Below are 17007 nucleotides of genomic sequence, written 5' to 3'. Positions count from 1 at the left end.
GATGCATTAGAGGAAGTGGATCAGGACATGGGCAGGATGTATTGGAGAAAGTGGATTAGGAAATAGGTAGGATGTATTGGAGGAAGTGGATTAGGAAATAGGTAGGATGTATTGGAGGAAGTGGATTAGGACATGGGCAGGATGTATTGGAGGAAGGGGATCAGGAAATAGGCAGGATGTATTGGAGGAAGTGGATTAGGAAATAGGTAGGATGCATTGGAGGAAGTGGATTAGGAAATAGGTAGGATGTATTATAGATGAGGAGTCAGGCAGGACACAGAGGTAGCAGTATCGCAGTAGTAGTGGTTATCGCACAGCTGGTATAACAAAGGCCTCTCCGCACACAATGACTCCAGTGTTACGGCAGAGATGTTATTTTTCCCTTTCATAGGAACTGCTTTGTTTCAGTTCAGAAGAATCGTAACGAGACACAAGATGCTGCTGGCACGAGGCCACCGCCGCCTCAATGGAAGCGTCTATGTGCAGCCGCTACCCCAGAGAGCCCCCCTCCTCCCTGTACATGTAGTGGGGTATGGGGCCAGGAGAAAGGGGTGCAGAGCAGCAGGGGATCAGACACATGTCACTCACATTCGCCCCCTCAGAGCCTTCGCCTTCTGCTCCTCCTCGAGGTTCCTTGGGGTGGGCGGCGGGGACATTCCTTCATTATTGTAGCCGTCAGTCACAGAGCTGATCTGAGGGCTTCTGTAGGAGCCGCCATCGATGGTCTGTGGAGAGAAGAGGAGGGGGGTCAGGAGGACGGTCACATATCACAGGTCACAACATGGCAGATGATGTATCTGGGGGTCTCCAGATCTTCCCAGAAATCTAAAGAACATGTGGGAGAAGATGGGGGTGCAGCATGCGAAGAAAGCTACAAAGGGACTACAAGTCCCAGCATACTCTATATGTACTAATAAATGATGGAGTACTGTCTATACCGTGAAGGTGACTGTCTGTGCACTGATATAGTAGTGTCCAGTCTGTGAATCTATGTAGTGTAGGTTATGTAGTAGTGTCCAGTCTGTATACAGATGTAGTGTAGGTGATATAGCGGAGAACTAGTGTATATACACTGTTATAAAAAAATAAAGGGAACACTAAGATAACACATCCTAGATCTGAATGAATGAACTAATCGTATGAAATACTTTCGTCTTTACATAGTTGAATGCGCTGACAACAAAATCACACAAAATTATCAATGGAAATCAAATGTATGAACCCATGGAGGTCTGGATATGGAGTCACACTCAAAATCACAGTGGAAAACCGCACTACAGGCTGATCCAACTTTATGTAATGTCCTTAAAACAAGTCCCAATGAGGCTCAGTAGTGTGTGTGGCCTCCACGTGCCCGTATGACCTCCCTACAACGTCTGGGCATGATCCTGATGAGGTGGAGGATGGTCTCCTGAGGGATGTCCTTCCAGAACTGGACTAAAGCATCCGCCAACTCCTGGACAGTCTGTGGTGGATGGAGCGAGACGTCCCAGATGTGCTCAATCGGATTCAGGGTAACGGGCGGCCAGTCCATAGCATCAATGCCTTCCTCTTACACGAACTGCTGACACACTCCAGCCACATGAGGTCTAGCATTGACTTGTATTAGGAAGAACCCAGGGCCAACCGCACCAGCATATGGTCTCACAAGGGGTCTGAGGATCTCATCTCGGTACCTAATGGCAGTCAGGACACCTCTGGCAAGCACATGGAGGGCTTTGCAACCCCCCCAAAGAAATGCCACCCCACACCATTACTGGCCCACCACCAAACCAGTCTTGCTGGAGGATGTTGGAGGTAGCAGAACGTTTTCTACAGCGTCTCTAGACTCTGTCACGTCTGTCACATGTGCTCAGTGTGAACCTGCTTTCATCTGTGAAGAGCACAGGGCGTCAGTGGTGAAGTTGCCAATTTTCTGTTCTCTGGCAAATGCCAAACGTCCTGAACAGTGTTGGGCTGTAAGAACAACCCCCACCTGTGGACTTCGGGCCCTCATACCACCCTCATGGAGTCTGTTTCTGACCGTTTGAGTGGACACATGCACATTTGTGGCCTGCTGGAGGTCATTTTGCAGGGCTCTGGCAGTGCTCTTCCTGCTCCTCCTTGCACAAAGGCAGAGGTAGCGGTCCTGCTGCTGGGTTGTTGTCCTCCTACGGCCTCCTCCACATCTCCTGATGTACTGGCCTGTCTCCTGGTAGCGCCTCCATGCTCTGGACACTACGCTGACAGACACAGCAAACCTTCTTGCCACAGCTCGCATTGATGTGCCCCCCTGGATGAGCTGCACTACCTGAGCCACTTGTGTGGGTGGTAGACTCAGTCTCATGCTGCCACTAGAGTGAAAGCACCGCCAGCATTCAAAAGTGATCAAAACATTAGCCAGGAAGCATAGGAACAGAGAAGTGGTCTGTGGTCACCACCTGCAGAACCACTCCTTTATTGTCTTGCTAATTGTCTATAATTTCCACGTGTTGTCTGTTCCATGTGAAATTGATTGTCAATCAGTGTTCTTCCTGAGTGGACAGTGGGATCTCACACAAGTGTCAGTGACTTGGAGTTACATTGTGTTGTCTAAGTGTTCCCTTTATTTTATTGAGCAGTGTATATAGTGGGCCTTGTCTGAGCACATACGTAGTATAGACAACATCTGCCTGTATACAGATATAGTATAAGTGATGTAGTGGTGTCCAGTCTGTATACAGATGTAGTGTAGTTGATGTAGTGGTGTCCAGTCTGTATACAGATGTAGTGTAGTTGATGTAGTGGTGTCCAGTCTGTATACAGATGTAGTGTAGTTGATGTAGTGGTGTCCAGTCTGTAAACAGATGTAGTGTAGTTGATGTAGTGGTGTCCAGTCTATATACAGATATAGTATAAGTGATGTAGTGGTGTCCAGTCTGTATACAGATGTAGTGTAGTTGATGTAGTGGTGTCCAGTCTGTATACAGATGTAGTGTAGTTGATGTAGTGGTGTCCAGTCTGTATACAGATGTAGTATAAGTGATGTAGTGGTGTCCAGTCTGTATACAGATGTAGTGTAGTTGATGTAGTGGTGTCCAGTCTGTATACAGATGTAGTGTAGATGATGTAGTGGTGTCCAGTCTGTATACAGATGTAGTGTAGTTGATGTAGTGGTGTCCAGTCTGTATACAGATGTAGTATAAGTGATGTAGTGGTGTCCAGTCTGTATACAGATGTAGTGTAGTTGATGTAGTGGTGTCCAGTCTGTATACAGATGTAGTATAAGTGATGTAGTGGTGTCCAGTCTGTATACAGATGTAGTGTAGTTGATGTAGTGGTGTCCAGTCTGTATACAGATGTAGTGTAGTTGATGTAGTGGTGTCCAGTCTGTATACAGATGTAGTGTAGTTGATGTAGTGGTGTCCAGTCTGTATACAGATGTAGTGTAGTTGATGTAGTGGTGTCCAGTCTGTATACAGATATAGTATAAGTGATGTAGTGGTGTCCAGTCTGTATACAGATGTAGTGTAGTTGATGTAGTGGTGTCCAGTCTGTATACAGATGTAGTGTAGTTGATGTATTGGTATCCAGTCTGTATACAGATGTAGTGTAGTTGATGTAGTGGTGTCCAGTCTGTATACAGATGTAGTATAAGTGATGTAGTGGTGTCCAGTCTGTATACAGATGTAGTGTAGTTGATGTAGTGGTGTCCAGTCTGTATACAGATGTAGTGTAGTTGATGTAGTGGTGTCCAGTCTGTATACAGATGTAGTGGTGTCCAGTCTGTATACAGATGTAGTGTAGATGATGTAGTGGTGTCCAGTCTGTATACAGATGTAGTGTAGTTGATGTAGTGGTGTCCAGTCTGTATACAGATGTAGTATAAGTGATGTAGTGGTGTCCAGTCTGTACACAGATGTAGTGTAGTTGATGTAGTGGTGTCCAGTCTGTATACAGATATAGTATAAGTGATGTAGTGGTGTCCAGTCTGTATACAGATGTAGTGTAGATAATGTAGTGGTGTCCAGTCTGTATACAGATGTAGTGTAGATGATGTAGTGGTATCCAGTCTGTATACAGATGTAGTGTAGTTGATGTAGTGGTGTCCAGCCTGTATACAGATGTAGTGTAGTTGATGTAGTGGTGTCCAGCCTGTATACAGATGTAGTGTAGTTGATGTAGTGGTGTCCAGTCTGTATACAGATGTAGTGTAGTTGATGTAGTGGTGTCCAGTCTGTATACAGATGTAGTGTAGTTGATGTAGTGGTGTCCAGTCTGTATACAGATGTAGTGTAGATGATGTAGTGGTGTCCAGCCTGTATACAGATGTAGTATAAGTGATGTAGTGGTGTCCAGCCTGTATACAGATGTAGTGTAGTTGATGTAGTGGTGTCCAGTCTGTATACAGATGTAGTGTAGATGATGTAGTGGTATCCAGTCTGTATACAGATGTAGTGTAGTTGATGTAGTGGTATCCAGTCTGTATACAGATGTAGTATAAGTGATGTAGTGGTGTCCGGCCTGTATACAGATGTAGTATAAGTGATGTAGTGGTGTCCAGTCTGTATACAGATGTAGTGTAGATGATGTAGTGGTATCCAGTCTGTATACAGATGTAGTGTAGTTGATGTAGTGGTATCCAGTCTGTATACAGTTGTAGTGGTGTCCAGCCTGTATACAGATGTAGTGTAGTTGATGTAGTGGTGTCCAGTCTGTATACAGATGTAGTGTAGATGATGTAGTGGTGCCCAGCCTGTATACAGATGTAGTGTAGTTGATGTAGTGGTGTCCAGTCTGTATACAGATAAAGTGTAGATGATGTAGTGGTGTCCAGCCTTTATACAGATGTAGTGTAGTTGATGTAGTGGTGTCCAGTCTATATACAGATGTAGTATAAGTGATGTAGTGGTATCCAGCCTGTATACAGATGTAGTGTAGTTGATTTAGTGGTGTCCAGCCTGTATACAGATGTAGTGTAGTTGATGTAGTGGTGTCCAGTCTGTATACAGATGTAGTGTAGTTGATGTAGTGGTATCCAGTCTGTATACAGATGTAGTGTAGTTGATGTATTGGTATCCAGTCTGTATACAGATGTAGTGTAGTTGATGTAGTGGTGTCCAGTCTGTAAACAAATGTAGTGTAGTTGATGTAGTGGTGTCCAGTCTGTATACAGATGTAGTGGTGTCCAGTCTGTATACAGATGTAGTGTAGATGATGTAGTGGCGTCCAGTCTGTATACAGATGTAGTGTAGATGATGTAGTGGTGTCCAGCCTGTATACAGATGTAGTGTAGTTGATGTAGTGGTATCCAGTCTGTATACAGATGTAGTGGTGTCCAGTCTGTATACAGATGCAGTGTAGATGATGTAGTGGTGTCCAGTCTGTATACAGATGTAGTGTAGTTGATGTAGTGGTGTCCAGTCTGTATACAGATGTAGTGTAGTTGATGTAGTGGTGTCCAGTCTGTATACAGATGTAGTATAAGTGATGTAGTGGTGTCCAGCCTGTATACAGATGTAGTGTAGTTGATGTAGTGGTGTCCAGCCTGTATACAGATGTAGTGTAGTTGATGTAGTGGTATCCAGTCTGTATACAGATGTAGTGGTGTCCAGCCTTTGCATAGTTAGTATAGATGATATAGTGGACTCCTGTCTGTATACAGATATACACTCAGTGTCTTGCAGATGGGACCCTGTCACTTACCATCTTGTTCCTGACCAGGTTCTCTATGGCACTGACCAGCTCAGCGGCGCTGGGGACGTCTGCAGAGCTCTGTCGGGCCACAAGTAAGGAAGGCTGGAAGCCGCGGCCGTGCAAAAAGAAAGCGTGTTAGCAGCAGCCGACAGGGAGAAGCAGCAGAGGAGTCAGGCGGGAGCCACAGGGAGTTACAGGGAAAGAAAGCGTGAACAGTGTTAGTGAGCAGAAGGGCAGACGTCACCCCAAACCATCGCCCTGCCACCACAACCCATCCATATACCATGGGAAGGCAGTGCGCTAGTGAACAACAAGTCCCAGCATTGTGGCTGATAGGCTCTAGTATGTTGTAGGGTCACAGAACGACCCGGGTGGTTCATTTACACAAGGGGAGGAGGTGCGGTTACTTGGCGGCAGAGCCATCTGATTAAATGGGAGGAGTAGTGATCTGATAATGATGAGGGTGATGATCTGCGGAACATTACGTCATATAACATCACTGTAACATCAAACAATACACGTAATAAAAGGGGACGTCCAGTCCACTGTAAGTAATGCCATATCAGTGTATAAGTGCTGACAAAGTCCACACAGCAGAGAATTGTTACAATGTATCAGTGAACCTAAAGCCAACAGCATCAGAAATCCCTCTCCTGTTCTGGACTCCGGACAGACAGCTCTTACCTATACTGGTACACTGTAACAAAAACTGCTCCGCTGTGTGATCACTACTAGTGCTTACAGCGAGTCTGCAGCCTTAACCTCTTCAGGACACAGGGCGTATGGATACGCCCTGCATTCCGAGTCCTTAAGGACCGAGGGCGTATCCATACGCCCGTGGGAAATCCGGTCCCCACCGCTAGCCGGTTGGGGACCGGAGCCGGATGCCTGCTGAAATCATTCAGCAGGCACCCTGGCACATCGCCCAGGGGGATCCTGAGACCCCCCCCATGTCGGCGATCGGAGAAAATCGCATGTCAATTCAGACATGCGATTTTCTCCAATTCCGGGCTGATCGGGTCTCTGGTGACCCGATCACCCAGAAAATAGGGCTGATCGGAGATGTCAGCAACAGCCCTGATCAGCCTAAAGGATAGGAGTGAGATCGCAAAGCTGCAATCTACTCCTATCCCCTTGCCATGGCAACCCCCCGTTCTGCCCGCCCCTGGATGTCGAGGGGCTCTGGGAAGAAGATGGAGGCCGTACCTGCAGGAGAAGATGCCTGGGGACCTGGGATCTTCGCTGGAGCCTGCAGGATCCTGATCAGGTAGGGAATCGACAGTGGGGGGGGGGGGGGGGGGGGAATTGAAAGTGAAAGTAAATCGATCTTTACTGTGGCAACCACTAGGGGGGCCAAACTGCAACTCCCAGCATGCCCAGACAGCCAAAGGCTGTCTGGGCATGCTGGGAGTTGTAGTTTTGCAACATCTGGAGGGTCACAGTTTGGAGACTACTGTTACAGTGGTGCCCAAACAGTAGCCCTCCAGATGTTGCCAAACTACAACTCTCAGCATGCCTGGACTGCCCAGGCATGCTGGGAGTTGTAGTTCTGTAACATCTGTCCCTTCAGATTTAGCAATTTTCATGACATTTTTGAAAATTGCTGCTCTACTTTGAAGCCCTCTAATTTAAAAAAAAAAAGCAAAAATATGTCCATTTTATGATCCCAACATAAAGTGGACATATTGTGTTTGTGAAGAAAAATAAAATTTATTTGGAATATGCATTTTCCTTACGATTAGAGAGCTTCAAAGTTAGAAAAATGCTAAATTTTCAAAATTTTCATGAAATTTTGGGATTTTTCACCAAAAAAGGATGCAATTAACACCGAAAATTTACCACCAAAATAAAGTAGAATATGTCACGAAAAAACAATCTCAGAATCAGAATATTCGGTAAAAGCGTTTTCGCGTTATTAATTCGTAAAGTGACGGTGGTCATAATTGCGAAAAAGGGCTCAGTCCTTAAGGTGAAAAAGGGCTGCGTCCTTAAGGGGTTAAAATGTTTCCATAGGCTACAATACAAAATCTATCTATTCTGTAGTGATAAAGCTTCAAATACAGGAGACTGGAGGGGCCCGTAACCATCTATAAGTGGGAATAATAGGGTCCGTAATGGGGTCTGTAACCATCTATAAGTGGGAATAATAGGGTCCGTAATAGGGTCTGTAACCATCTATAAGTGGAAATAATAGGGTCCATAATGGGGTCTGTAACCATCTATAAGTGGGAATAATAGGGTCCGTAATGGGGTCTGTAACCATCTATAAGTGGGAATAATAGGGTCCGTAATGGGGTCTGTAACCATCTATAAGTGGGAATAATAGGGTCCGTAATGGGGTCTGTAACCATCTATAAGTGGGAATAATAGGGTCCGTAATGGGGTCTGTAACCATCTATAAGTGGAAATAATAGGGTCCGTAATAGGGTCTGTAACCATCTATAAGTGGGAATAATAGGGTCCGTAATGGGGTCTGTAACCATCTATAAGTGGGAATAATAGGGTCCGTAATGGGGTCTGTAACCATCTATTAGTGGGAATAATAGGGTCCGTAATGGGGTCTGTAACCATCTATAAGTGGGAATAATAGGGTCCGTAATGGGGTCTGTAACCATCTATAAGTGGGAATAAAAGGGTCCGTAATGGGGTCTGTAACCATCTATAAGTGGGAATAATAGGGTCCGTAATGGGTCTGTAACCATCTATAAGTGGGAATAATAGGGTCCGTAATGGGGTCTGTAACCATCTATAAGGGAAAATAATAGGGTCCATAATGGGGTCTGTATCTATAAGGGGAAATAATAGGGTCCATAATGGGGCCTGTAACCATCTATAAGGGGAAATAATAGGGTCCATAATGGGGTCTGTAACCATCTATAAGGGGAAATAATAGGGTCCATAATGGGGTCTGTATCTATAAGGGGAAACAATAGGGTCCATAATGGGGCCTGTAACCATCTATAAGGGGAATTAATAGGGTCCATAATGGGGTCCTATAACGCTCCAGCACTAGTATATCTTTTATAGACATTACATCATGTGACTGATTTCTGCGGTTGCTTCGGAGATGAGTTATGAGGCTGATGTTGAGTGTAGTCTTATTTCTTAGTATCATAGTTGTTTGGCTACAGCAGTGGTTTCAAACTGTGGCCCTCCAGATGTTGCAAAACTTCAATTCCCAGCATGCCCGGACAGCCATGCTGGGAGTTGAAGTTTTGCAACATCTGGAGGGCCACAGTTTGAGACCACTGGTCAACAGTATTACATAAATGTCTCTTTTGGTTATAGCCGACATTCCTGGTCCACAGCCCCCTGCTCGCCCCCCCCTCATAGTCACATGGGGTTAGCAGGATTTTTGTTACCTTGTCATCAGGTGCTGGCTCATTATCAAAGATCTTCATGGGTGGAGGGAGAGGGGTGTGCGAATCATCATCGGCCTCTTCATCCCATCCTCTCTTACCCTTCTGGGAAAAAAAAAAAAGAGACCAACATTGATGCAGAGCGGAGAATGAGCTTCATCCCACACATGGAGGATGATGGGAATCTTGTTCCTAAACATACACATTGGCCCTCATTTACTTATTGCAAACCAGACATGTTTTGTCGGGTTGTTCGGCAGAATTGAAAAAGCCAGACTAACTCTCCATTTTACTAAGAAAACCCAAAACGGGGGCGTGGCGGCCGGGAAAGGGGGCGTGGCCATCGAAAAGGGGCGTGTCCCCAACATTTTAACAAAAACCCAACATATTTACTAAGGTTTCCACAGAAAATGTGGTGGATTTCAGGAGGAAAACCCGACAGATGAAAGATTTTCCTCTGTAGTATTCAGCAGCTAATAAGTAGGGATCGACCGATATCAATTTTTTTAGGGCCGATACCGATAATCTTTGAAGGTTAAGGTCGATAGCCGATGATTTATACCGATATTCCGGTATAAGTTATTGGCTATTTCTCCCCCCTCCCCCTCCCAAGGCGCTTTAAATCAATGAACTGCAGCGGCTTTTGCGGTGCCAGAGACCGCCGTGGCCACCCCCTTCTCTCCCCCTGCCTGTTCTGGGGTCCTCCTAAGTCCTACCACAGCCGCTGCCCCGCCCCCTGCCTATTCGCTGTCCCAAGACCGCCGCCGCCCCCTTCTCTCCCCCTGCCGGTCCTTAGTCCAACCACCGCCGCTGCCCCTTTGCCTCCCCATCCCTGGTTTTATAATTACCTGTTCCCGGGGTCTGCGTTACTTCTGGCTCCGGCGGCGTCCTGAGCTGTCACTGTGCGCACTGATGGTGACGTTGTGTTGAGGACCTCACTCGTCATTGCGCAGCGCACTGCATAACGCTGGACACCGCAGCAGCCAGAAGTAGCGCAGGGGTTTGCAGTGCGGGGCATTATCGGATTATAAGCAAGGTAATTGCCGATACCGATAACGTCCAAAATCGTGAATATCGGCTGATAATATCGGCCAATCTGATAATCGGTCGATCCCTACTAATAAGTACTGGAAGGATTAGGATTTTTTAATAGAAGTAATTTACAAATCTGTTTAACTTTTTGGCACCAGTTGATTTAAAAAAAAAAAAAAAAACAAACAAAAAAAAAAAACACACATGTTTTCCAACGGAGTACCCCTTTAAAGGGGTACTCAGCCCCTACACATCTTATCCCCTATCCAAACAATAGAGGATAAGATGTCTGATCGCAGGGGTCATGAAGCTGGGGAACCCCGCAATCTCCCTGCTGCACCCAGCAGTCGTGAAGAGCGTCGGGTGAATCGGCAGAGGCTCGTGATGTCACGCTCACGCCCCCTCCCATAGACTTCAGGGGGCGTGACCCTGACATCACGAGCCTACGCCCCGCATCACCAGTAATCCGGCAGAAGTTCGCTCCGTGCACCAGATGTCTGGGGTGCCGCAGTAGAGATTACAGCGGTCCCCAGTGGAGGGACCCCTCAAGATCAGACATCTTATCCCCTTATCCTTTGGGTCGGGACGGAGTACCCCTTTAAACACTTTCATTCTATGACTATAAAACGGTTATAACGGTCCTGATCCTACCTCGTCGGCGCTGTCCCCTTGCGGCGTGGTGTCGTCGTTGGATCTGGGGGAGCCCAGGTTTCCCGCTCGTTTCTTCTGTTTCTTGATGTTGCTCTCGGCCTTCCCGCTGTTCAGCCGCCGCACCGGACTCGTGAGCCACTTCTTCAGCGTGTTCGTGGAGCGCTTGGGCCCCGGCGAGCTCTGGATCGAATTCAGCGAGGAATGCGGCTGTAAATTGGCCACTGAATCGGTCTTGCCCCCATTTTCTCCCCCGGAGACAGAAAACGCATCTGTAAGAGGAAGAAACATGGAGATCAGATCTGGAGGCAACAAATCTGCCGCAAACGCACAAGAGGAGTTATAATATCCGTGAGGCCTCCGACCCTACATACAGACTAGCATAATGGCTGCTGGACATGATGCATTATGGGAGAGATGGGCACCAGCTATGGATACATGTCATGAGCGGCCAGAAGGGATGACGCCCACCTGATGAGACCTCTCTGAGGTGACCCCCAGCTACGGCTGTCCTCTGCTCTGTGTGTACAGCGCCATGATAAGAGGCTCGGTGATTGGCGCTGCCAACGGCTCCTGCCCAGGGGACAATGAATGAGGTCACAGCACATTAATGATTTCCATGGCCGCCAGGATTAACCCTTAACAGCTGCGCTGTGGACTGATAACTCGCCTGTCACCGTATAGATGGCCGATCTCCTTCTATAAACATGATTGTTGTGGTCGACTCCTCTGCTCAGATCGAGATGGGGCCCCAATAACTGGAGCCCGACCCCAGTGTAAAGGTATAGATCGGTGGTCTCCAACCTGCGGACCTCCAGATGTTGCCAAACTACAATTCCCAGCATGTGAGTTGTAGATTTGAAACATCTGGTGGTCCGCAGGTTGAAGACCACTGGTATAGATGTTACCAGATCGGAGATGTGGCTGAACATGTATATATGTATAGGAGGTGATACAAGTATGAACCATAAAGATCTATGGGGGATGTGTCACAGGGTATATATTTATAGATGATACATAATAGGAGTACAGCAAATATGTCTATAGGGCATACATAAAAATGTAGTATATAACTATAGGTGATACATAAAGGATGCAGTATATATTTATAGCTGACACATAATGGGAAATAGAGGCCATTTATAATCTACTGGTGACACATAATGGGAGTACAGCAAATATATCTATAAGTGATATTATTTATATATATATATATATATATATATATATATATATATATATATATATTATGCAATGTATATATTAGAGATGAGCGAACTTACAGTAAATTCGATTCGTCACGAACCTCTCGGCTCGGCAGTTGATGTCTTTTCCTGTATAAATTAGTTCAGCTTTCCGGTGCTCCCGTGGGCTGGAAAAGGTGGATACAGTCCTAGGAGACTCTTTCCTAGGTCTGTATCCACCTTTTCCAGCCCACCGGAGCACCTGAAAGCTGAACTAATTTACGCAGGAAAAATCATCAACTGCCGAGCCGAGAAGTTCGTGACGAATCGAATTTACTGTAAGTTCGCTCATCTCTAGTATATATCTATAGGTAATAAATATATAAATATAAAGGATGAAGTGTATATATCTATAGGTAATAAATATATAGGATGAAGTGTATATAGCTACAGGTAATAAATATATAAATATAAAGGCTGAAGTGTATATAGCTATAGGCAATAAATATATAAATATAAAGGATGAAGTGTATATATCTATAGGTAATATATAAAGGATGAAGTGTATATAGCTATAGGTAATAAATATATAAATATATAGGATGAAGTGTATATAGCTACAGGTAATAAATATATAAATATAAAGGATGAAGTGTATATATCTATAGGTAATATATAAAGGATGAAGTGTATATAGCTACAGGTAATAAATATATAAATATAAAGGATGAAGTGTATATAGCTATAGGTAATATATAAAGGATGAAGTGTATATAGCTACAGGTAATAAATATATAAATATAAAGGATGAAGTGTATATAGCTATAGGCAATAAATATATAAATATAAAGGATGAAGTGTATATATCTATAGGTAATATATAAAGGATGAAGTGTATATAGCTATAGGTAATAAATATATAAATATAAAGGATGAAGTGTATATATCTATAGGTAATAAATATATAAATATAAAGGATGAAGTGTATATATCTATAGGTAATAAATATATAAATATATAGGATGAAGTGTATATAGCTACAGGTAATAAATATATAAATATAAAGGATGAAGTGTATATAGCTATAGGTAATAAATATATAGGATGAAGTGTATATAGCTACAGGTAATAAATATATAAATATAAAGGATGAAGTGTATATATATCTATAGGTAATAAATATATAGGATGAAGTGTATATATCTATAGGTAATAAATATATAAATATAAAGGATGAAGTGTATATATCTATAGGTAATAAATATATAGGATGAAGTGTATATATCTATAGGCAATATATATATATATATATAAATATAAGGGATGAAGTGTATATATCTATAGGCTATAAATATATAGGATGAAGTGTATATATCTATAGGTAATAAATATATAAATATAAAGGATGAAGTGTATATATCTATAGGCAATAAATATATAGGATGAAGTGTATATATCTATAGGCAATAAATATATAGGATGAAGTGTATATATCTATAGGCAATAAATATATAGGATGAAGTGTATATATCTATAGGCAATAAATATATAGGATGAAGTGTATATATCTATAGGCAATAAATATATAAATATATAGGATGAAGTGTATATATCTATAGGTAATAAATATATAAAGGATGAAGTGTATATATATCTATAGGTAATAAATATATAAATATAAAGGATGAAGTGTATATATCTATAGGTAATAAATATATAAATATAAAGGATGAAGTGTATATATATCTATAGGTAATAAATATATAAATATAAAGGATGAAGTGTATATAGCTATAGGCAATAAATATATAAATATAAAGGATGAAGTGTATATATATCTACAGGTAATAAATATATAAATATAAAGGATGAAGTGTATATAGCTATAGGCAATAAATATATAAATATAAAGGATGAAGTGTATATATATCTATAGGTAATAAATATATAAATATAAAGGATGAAGTATATCTATAGGTAATAAATATAAAGGATGAAGTATATATATCTATAGGTAATAAATATATAAATATAAAGGATGAAGTGTATATATATCTATAGGTAATAAATATAAAGGATGAAGTGTATATATCTATAGGTAATAAATATATAAATATAAAGGATGAAGTGTATATAGCTATAGGCAATAAATATATAAATATAAAGAATGAAGTGTATATAGCTATAGGTAATAAATATATAAATATAAAGGATGCAGTGTATATATATCTATAGGCAATAAATATATAAATATAAAGGATGAAGTGTATATATATCTATAGGCAATAAATATATAAATATAAAGGATGAAGTGTATATAGCTATAGGTAATAAATATATAAATATAAAGGATGAAGTGTATATAGCTATAGGTAATAAATATATAAATATAAAGGATGAAGTGTATATAGCTATAGGTAATAAATATATAAATATAAAGGATGAAGTGTATATAGCTATAGGTAATATATAAAGGATGAAGTGTATATCTATAGGTAATAAATATATAAATATAAAGGACGAAGTGTATATATATCTATAGGCAATAAATATATAAATATAAAGGACGAAGTGTATATATATCTATAGGCAATAAATATATAAATATAAAGGATGAAGTGTATATCTATAGGTAATAAATATATAAATATAAAGGACGAAGTGTATATATATCTATAGGCAATAAATATATAAATATAAAGGATGAAGTGTATATATATATGTGTGTGTAACAGTGCTGATGCAGCGGCACTCCAATGTGGCATACAAAAAAGTGGTTTATTCACCCATCCAGTCACAAGTGCTATGTTTCGGTCAGCTCAATGAGACCTTTCTCAAGCCAGTGTAACAGCTTATATCACTTCTTAACAGTGCTGATGTGTATAGCTCACAGAGCATTGTCTAGACTGGACACAATTGTATCACTTCTCAGCTGAGAGCAGGACTAGCTATGTACAATGTATCAGTCTGGAGTCCAGGATGTTTAGCTCACAGAGCATTGTCTAGACTGGACACAATTGTATCACTTCTCAGCTGAGAGCAGGACTAGCAATATACAATGTATCAGTCTGGAGTCCAGGCTGTTTAGCTCACAGAGCATTGTTTAGACTGGATACAATTGTATCACTTCTCAGCTGAGGGCAGGACGAGCTATGTACAATGTATCAGCCTGGAGTCCAGTATGTTTAGCTCACAGAGCATTGTCTAGACTGGATACAATTGTATCACTTCTCAGCTGAGAGCAGGACTATGTACAATGTATCAGTCTGGAGTCCAGGATGTTTAGCTCACAGAGCATTGTCTAGACTGGATATAATTTTGGTACCCCTTCTTATCTGAGAGCAGCACTGTCTATATACAGGTTAACCGCTTCTTATTCACTGAAATCAATCAGAGATCTTATAAATAAATCAAGAATTGAAAAAAATGTCTATTATATAAAGTTGCAGAACTTTTTATTTTTAAAATAAAAACAGAATTCCGGAACATTCCTTTTCTTAGATGCACATTTTCCCATATTTCCTGCTCATGCTGATTTCTGGGAAAGCTGGGTGACAAGCGATAAGGCGGCCATTACCTGTACAGAGGGGATGTATTACCGCACAACTGGGAGAGCCGGGGACAAACTGTAATGACCGATGAATGAACACCCAGATATCACGGAGACTACACGGAACGGTGACGACAGCGCCGCGTCCACCGTAATCCTCACCGACATTAATAGGGGATTAGTGTAACCTGTAATGTGGAGTTTATGGCAGGAAGGAAATTATACAGAGACGCATCATCCCATTACCGATCCCAGCGACAGGACGTGTACCGAGACCGATCACCCAGGAGAGGCTTAGATACACTGCTCAGCAATGAGTATCAACCACAATAGGTTTAGATACACTGCTCAGCAATGAGTATCAACCACAATAGGTTTAGATACACTGCTCAGCAATGAGTATCAACCACAATAGGCTTTGATACACTGCTCAGCCGAAAGTATTACCCAGGAAAGGCTTAGATACGCAGCTCAGCAATGAGTATCAACCACAATAGGCTTAGATACACTGCTCAGCAATGAGTATCAACCACAATAGGCTTAGATACACTGCTCAGCAATGAGTATCACCCAGGATAGGCTTAGATACACTGCTCAGCAGAAAGTATCACCCAGGATAGGCTTAGATACACTGCTCAGCAATGAGTATCAACCACAATAGGCTTAGATACACTGCTCAGCAATGAGTATCAACCACAATAGGCTTAGATACACTGCTCAGCAGAAAGTATCACCCAGGAAAGGCTTAGATACACAGCTCAGCAGACAGCATCATACATGATGGATTAGATACACTGCTCAGCACGGCTCATTAGACAGTATCCCACATAAGGATTAGATACACGGCTCAGTAGACCGTATCCCACATAAGGATTAGATACACGGCTCAGTAGGCAGTATCCTACAAGGATTAGATACCTGGCTCAGTAGACAGTATCCCACATAAGGATTAGATACACGGTTCAGAAGACAGTATCACACATGACTGAATTAGATACAGAGGCACAGAAGACAGTATTAAACATGATCAGCTTAGACACTCAGCTCAGTAGAGTATCACACATGATAGGATTATATACAGTGACCCAGAAGACAGTATCACATGATGGGCTTAGATACAGTGACTCAGAAGACAGTATCACATGATGGGCTTGCTTAGATAAAGTGACTAAGAAGACAGTATCACAAGACAAGCTTAGATACAATGGCTGCAACGTGGCAATGCGATTGATCCAGTCAGCATATTCCTGTCCTCCAGACCGGATACTACTACTCCCATCATGCAGGTCACATGGTTTCATGACAGTGGCTCTGTGATTCCCGGACACAGGTGACACATGAGCGGATCACACTTGCGCAGGCGGATTATTATTCTCCCGTTGGCGGCGCTAGGCGTTTATTCCGGGAATCGTTCTGTACCAGTCAGCAGGCAGGTTAACCCTCTACTATCTCCTGAATATGAAGCTTCTTCACCGTGTCATGCTCCCTCACTATTCTCATATCTCTGCTTGCTTTCAGGGAATGTGATTTTTTCACAAACAATTATCACAGGATAGTCCAGACTGGATACAAGTGTCAC

The 17007-nt window shown here is 42.4% G+C and overlaps 1 protein-coding gene across 8 annotated transcripts in view; it reads right to left on the bottom strand.

Moving 5' to 3' along the window:
- KALRN (kalirin RhoGEF kinase) overlaps nt 1-17007 on the bottom strand; it is a 353691-nt gene that overhangs the window by 54602 nt on the left and 282082 nt on the right. For 6 of the 8 annotated variants that reach the window (XM_056535719.1, XM_056535720.1, XM_056535722.1 and 3 more), the window contains 4 exons: nt 10698-10966; nt 9018-9119; nt 5665-5757; nt 589-725 (listed from right to left, as the gene is read on the bottom strand). In XM_056535719.1, the coding sequence (XP_056391694.1) occupies nt 589-725; nt 5665-5757; nt 9018-9119; nt 10698-10966 (601 nt within the window). The remainder of the gene's footprint in view (nt 1-588; nt 726-5664; nt 5758-9017; nt 9120-10697; nt 10967-17007) is intronic. The other 2 variants (XM_056535723.1, XM_056535725.1) reach the window with 1 other exon arrangement.

Source organism: Hyla sarda, chromosome 8, assembly GCF_029499605.1.
Source record: "Hyla sarda isolate aHylSar1 chromosome 8, aHylSar1.hap1, whole genome shotgun sequence".
In the NCBI taxonomy this organism is placed as follows: domain Eukaryota; kingdom Metazoa; phylum Chordata; class Amphibia; order Anura; family Hylidae; genus Hyla; species Hyla sarda.
Note: the sequence above shows the minus strand (reverse complement) of the source record. Positions and strands in the feature narration are given on the sequence as shown.